At 46.0% G+C, this 2448-nt stretch overlaps 1 protein-coding gene across 1 annotated transcript in view; it reads right to left on the bottom strand.

Annotated features, from left to right (window-relative positions):
* The window catches only part of smad9 (SMAD family member 9), a 41342-nt gene that overhangs the window by 20133 nt on the left and 18761 nt on the right, over positions 1 to 2448 (bottom strand). The window contains 1 exon segment of the mRNA XM_070439945.1: positions 1763 to 1984. Coding sequence (XP_070296046.1) covers positions 1763 to 1984 — 222 coding nt within the window.

Genomic DNA, 2448 nt, shown 5'->3' with positions numbered 1-2448 from the left:
TCCAGTGTAATATCAGCAATGCAAGCTATCATGGCACTATCATTCCAGTGTAATATCAGCAAGCAAGCTATCATGGCACATCATTCCAGTGTAATATCAGCAATGCAAGCTATCATGGCTCTATCAATCCAGTGTAATATCTCAAAGCAAGCTATCATGGCACTATCATTCCAGTGTAATATCTCCAAAGCAAGCTATCATGCACTATCATTCCAGTGTAATATCTCCAAAGCAAGCTATCATGGCACCTATCATTTCCAGTGTAATTCTCCAAAGCAACTATCATGGCACTATCATCAGTGTAATATCTCCAAAGCAAGCTATCATGGGGCACTATCATTCCAGTGTAATATCTCCAAAGCAAGCTATCATGGCACTATCTTCCAGTTGTAATATCTCCAAAGCAAGCTATTCATGGCACTTATCATTCCAGTTGTAATATCTCCAAAGCAAGCTATCATGCACTATCATTCCAGTGTAATATCTCCAAAGCAAGCTATCATGCACTATCATTCCAGTGTAATATCTCCAAAGCAAGCTATCATGGCACACCTAGCTGAGTGTGTTTCATCCCTTGCAAGGACAGAGCGGTAAATGGTCTCCTTTATAACCAGCCCGTGTCTGGATTAGCTTCACTTCACTTGTGTGTGATGTGTGTGTGTGTGTGTGTGTGTGTGTGTGTGTGTGTGTGTGGTGTGTGTGTGTGTGTGTAATAGGGGGACTGAGGATGTGAGGGAGGCCCAACTTGGCTCCTCCTTCCCACCCCTCCGACCTCTCCTATTCCCTAGTTCCCAACACACACACACACGTGTTTTTTGACAGCAGCCCATGGCAACGTTTTATCTTTATCCAATGTTGGCACGGCAACTATGATCTGACACCATGAGAAAAGCCAAAAGGCCAGGCTGTTCCAGGTCATATGGGCCTCTTTCACACACACACACGCACGCACACACACGCACACACAGAGAGAGAGGAGAGAGAGAGAGACAGAGAGGAGAGAGAGGAGAGAGAGACAGAGAGAGAGAGAGAGACCTACAACAGCCATGGTACATGGTTCGGCGCCAGTCTAAGTGAGAGACCAGCAGGACTTTTCCTCTGTTACTGAACTCTCTTTAATAAAAGAAGAAGACATGTTACTATGTCTGAATCCCAAATGGCTCCCTGTGGCTTCCTATCACTCCCTATTGCTTCCTATCACTCCCTATGGCTTCCGATCACTCCCTATGGCTTCCTATCACTCCCAATGGCTCCCTATGGCTCCAAATGGCTTCCAATGGCTCCCTATGGCTCCAAATGGCTCCAAATGGCTTCCAATGGCTCCCTATGGCTCCAAATGGCTTCCAATGGTTCCCTATGGCTTCAAATGGCTTCCAATGGTTCCCTATGGCTTCAAATGGCTTCCAATGGTTCCCCATGGCTCCAAATGGCTTCAAATATCTTCCTATGTCTTCCTATGGCTCCCAGAGGTCTCTGGTCAAAAGGAATACACTATTTAAGGAATTGAGCACCATTAAGGAGGCACAGTGGCAGATGACTAGTTGTTAACATTGTGAAACAAACACTCATAATGAATGAACACTTTATTTAAAATGGGTCATTTTCACTATGTTCCTGTGTGTGTGTGTTCTCACCTTTTCCGATGTGCCTGCGTGTGTGTTCTCACCTTTTCCGATGTGCCTGCGTGTGTGTTCTCACCTTTTCCGATGTGCCTGCGTGTGCGTTCTCACCTTTTCCGATGTGCCTGCGTGTGCGTTCTCACCTTTTCCGATGTGCCTGCGTGTGTGTTCGATGGTGGAGTTGCGGTTGACGTTAGACAACAGGCCGAGACAGAAGCGGTTCTTGTTGTTGGAGGGGTCGGTGAAGCCGTCCACCAGAACGCTACGGGACGAAGCGTGGAACGTCTCTCCGACACGATTATTCAGCTCGTAGTACGCCACTGAACACCAGTACTCTGGTTCCTCATAACACACAGGCCGCAGGTCTATACAGACAGGAAGGGGTTTTAAGGCCAAAACAGTTTACAAATAATGCACCAAATATCTTAGTTAGATGTACAATTGTGTGACTAAGATCTCCACGGCAAAAAAACATCAAAATTAACAACAGATTTCTTAAGTTATCTTAGATTAATTATGACTAGGAAGTGTATACTGGCTATGGCGTCTCAAGATGGACAAACAGTACTATTGCCGAGTTTTTACCCCATTTTTCAAGGGAAGGTATTTTAAGGGAGTATGCGAGTACACTTGTTCGGTTCGGCAGCCGAACTGAAGCACGTTGACTGAAGCACGCTGACTGAAGCACGCTGACTGAAGCATGCTGACTGAAGCATGTTGACTGAAGCATGCTGACTGAAGCATGTTGACTGAGGCATGCTGACTGAAGCACGTTGACTGAAGCACGTTGACTGAAGCACGCTGACTGAAGCACGTTGACTGAAGCATG

This window comes from Salvelinus sp. IW2-2015, unplaced genomic scaffold, assembly GCF_002910315.2.
Source record: "Salvelinus sp. IW2-2015 unplaced genomic scaffold, ASM291031v2 Un_scaffold2057, whole genome shotgun sequence".
Taxonomy (NCBI): Eukaryota; Metazoa; Chordata; class Actinopteri; order Salmoniformes; family Salmonidae; genus Salvelinus; species Salvelinus sp. IW2-2015.
The sequence above is the reverse complement of the archived record's forward strand: the minus strand, read 5'-3'. Positions and strand labels throughout refer to the sequence as shown.